Raw genomic sequence first — 2718 nt, 5'->3', positions numbered from 1 at the left:
TCTGCCTCTGCCCCTCCCCGTCCCCCTCCGGCGGCCTGAGCCCCGCGCCATCCCGCCCCGGCCAGCGACCAGCGTCTTACCGTGCCGCGACCACAGGCGACTTCTTCCCGGGGTCTAGCGTGGACCCGGCTGGTTCCTCCCCCAGTGATCGTGTGTCCTTGTTCAGCTGCTGTAGTCGGGAACTTAGCTCACTGATCACAGTTGGCTTGTCATCATCAGCCCCATGGATCGGCCTGCTCTCCATGGGGTCCCCCCATAGCTTGGACCTTCTCTGAAAGAGGTAGCGTGGCCGGCCAATGCTGGCTGACGCCAGAGTGGCCGCGTGTTGCTGGGAGATGAGCTCGCTGTCCGAAGACTGCTTCAAAAGTGGGTCCCTGAAAGTAACCGGCCCCTTGCTGAGCTGGGACTTGAGTTTTGGCTTTGGAGGCACTGGTGGCTTCTCGAGTATAAAAGTTTGTCCATCCGCAAAGGAAGTGTATGTGTCAGTAGGCTCCCCGCTTTCTGAGGACAACGTAGACATGCTGGAGACCGTCGAGATGGTGCTTGTGGTCTCCAGGTGATGGTCACTTGAACTTCTGGTGTCCACCTCTTCCACTCCCGAGTCTGCAGCGGACTCCGGGGCTACGGGGGCGTCAGAGGGCTTCCCTGAGGGTGTTCCGCCAGTGGTAGAAGGTGCTACTGCTGCCGCTGGTATGGATGGCGTGCTGGGCGTAGCCAGGTGGCTGACCGGTGTGCCAGGGGTGGTGACCAGGACCCCGTTCGCAAACTCGTCCGGGGGAGGCACCAGCCCTATCTTGGCCAGCTCCTCCCTGGTCTCTTCGTCGCTCGACGACAACTGAGCCGGTGGGAGCGTAACCGTGTAGGGCTCCACCTCCTCCTCCGAACTGCCTTGTCCCAGCGTCTTCTCCGAGGCCGGACTGACCGGAGGCTTCCCCACGGGGCTGGGCTGGGGCTCTGCTTTGGGGGAGTCTGCTGGCTCTGTGCAGGCCTCGGGGACGGCGGGCTTCTCCTCTTTCACCTCAAGTCCGATCTCGTCTTGGCCATTGCTTGTGGCGTGGACCATGATGAGGCCAGCAGTCTTCTGCTGGGACGTGTCCACTATGCTAATAATCATGGACTTCTTGTCCTCTTGTTTTTTCTCCTCCTTCCCGGGTGTCTCTGCTCGTGCCTCAGTTTCTTTTCTCAGCGTGGACGGAGTCCCCCACTGGCTCTTGGCGGGGGCCAAAGTCCCAGAGTCTGTTCCGACTGCCCCTTTGCCGCTGGGCGAGTAGGCAGGGGACACCAAGCTCTCCAACTCCCCCCTCTCTGGTTCTTTGGTTTGGATGTCCACAAACAGGGGTGCTGCTCGGTCTGAGTCGGGGCTGTGGATCGGGGTGGGCGACCGGGATGGGACTTGGGTTGAGAGGGCCCGTTCCCTTGCGGCCAGCGCAAGCGCCAGTGGTGAGTTCGGATCCAGGGGCTTTCCCGTTAGGGGGTGGATGAACGTTGAGGATGAGCTGCTAATTAATGGCTTTAAAGCTGAGACGGGGGAAGGCAGTAGTACATCTCGGCTTCCTAACAACCGCTCATCGATAGACCTGGACTGCTGCAAGGATGGCATGTCGCTGCTGGGGGGGCTTCCTTCGATGGCCCCAACCGAGAGGAAGACAGTGGATTTCCGCCTCTCATCCAGACGCCGGTCTCTGTCCTTCATGACTCCAGCGATGGCAGTGGCGAAGGGGATGCTCGTGGCTTCGACCTGAGCGATGCCGGCGTGGTGCTGATATTCCACTCCGCTCAGGCGATGGCTCCTGCGGGTGGGAGAGGGCTCCCTCGTAAAGCCCCCGGTGATGGACAGCGCCGCCCGCTCCTGCGCATCCTCCACCTGCAACTGCTTGACGAGAGGGCTCTTCTTCCTCTGCGGCTTGGTGGGCGCGAACAGGCTGACGTTGAACTGCCCCATGTTGGCGTAGGGGTTGTCGATCACCCTCCCCTTCCGCTTCAGCTTCTCCGGAGGGGTTGCGGATGGGCCAGGCCGGGGGATCTCCGTGGGCTCCACGGGAAGATGGGAGGAATCCTGTAGGATTATCATGGATCGGGCCCTCTTCTGCCTTTCGGGGTAAGGAATGGAAGTCCTCGCCTGATCGTACATCTCGGCTGCGCTGATGACCTGTGGGAGTCCGTGGAGCTTCGCCTCCAGGCTTGGCTTAAAGCTTGACCTTATGGTATCGTAAGCTCTTCCCGGGGGTGGAGGCGGCGAGAAGGATGGAGGGGGGCCTGTGTCAAAGTAATATGGAGAAGGAGGTGGGGGCGGGGCCGTCTGAGGTGGTGGTGGAATCCCATGTCCTTCCCTTACAGTGTCTTGCATCGATGTGCTCCGGGGAAACTTCCCATCCAGCAAAGAAGCGGCCAGTTTCTCGTCTTCACCTGGAAAACAAGAAGAACGGTGCCGTCAGAGGGGACGTCTCCAGAGAACCCAGAGCGTGACAGTCGCCGCAACTGGGACACACGCCGTCCCCTTCTCCCCCCACCCCACTTTCTCTCCGAGGTGACCTCCCACTTCAGCTTTTCCTTGAGTGTTTGGCCCTTTGCTCGTGTTCCCTTGGCACAGAAGGGTGGCCACGGGCTCTCCCAATGCTGTACGTCGGTTTAAATCCACCGGACAGCTGTGCCCAAGCCCCTTCCAACCAGGATGCACATCCAAGCACTTTCCAACCAGGATGCACACCCAAGCACCTT

General features: G+C 60.7%; 1 protein-coding gene across 1 annotated transcript; it reads right to left on the bottom strand.

Moving 5' to 3' along the window:
- Positions 1-76: 76 nt before the first annotated feature.
- SHANK3 (SH3 and multiple ankyrin repeat domains 3) lies at positions 77-2406 on the bottom strand (the record flags this gene model as incomplete). Its single annotated transcript, XM_010151251.1, has 2 exons — positions 77-1204; positions 1250-2406. Coding segments are annotated over 2 exons (2285 nt in total), but the record flags the coding sequence as incomplete, so codon positions are not given.
- Positions 2407-2718: the final 312 nt, after the last annotated feature.

Source organism: Eurypyga helias, unplaced genomic scaffold, assembly GCF_000690775.1.
Source record: "Eurypyga helias isolate BGI_N326 unplaced genomic scaffold, ASM69077v1 scaffold50214, whole genome shotgun sequence".
Taxonomy (NCBI): domain Eukaryota; kingdom Metazoa; phylum Chordata; class Aves; order Eurypygiformes; family Eurypygidae; genus Eurypyga; species Eurypyga helias.
Note: the sequence above shows the minus strand (reverse complement) of the source record. Positions and strands in the feature narration are given on the sequence as shown.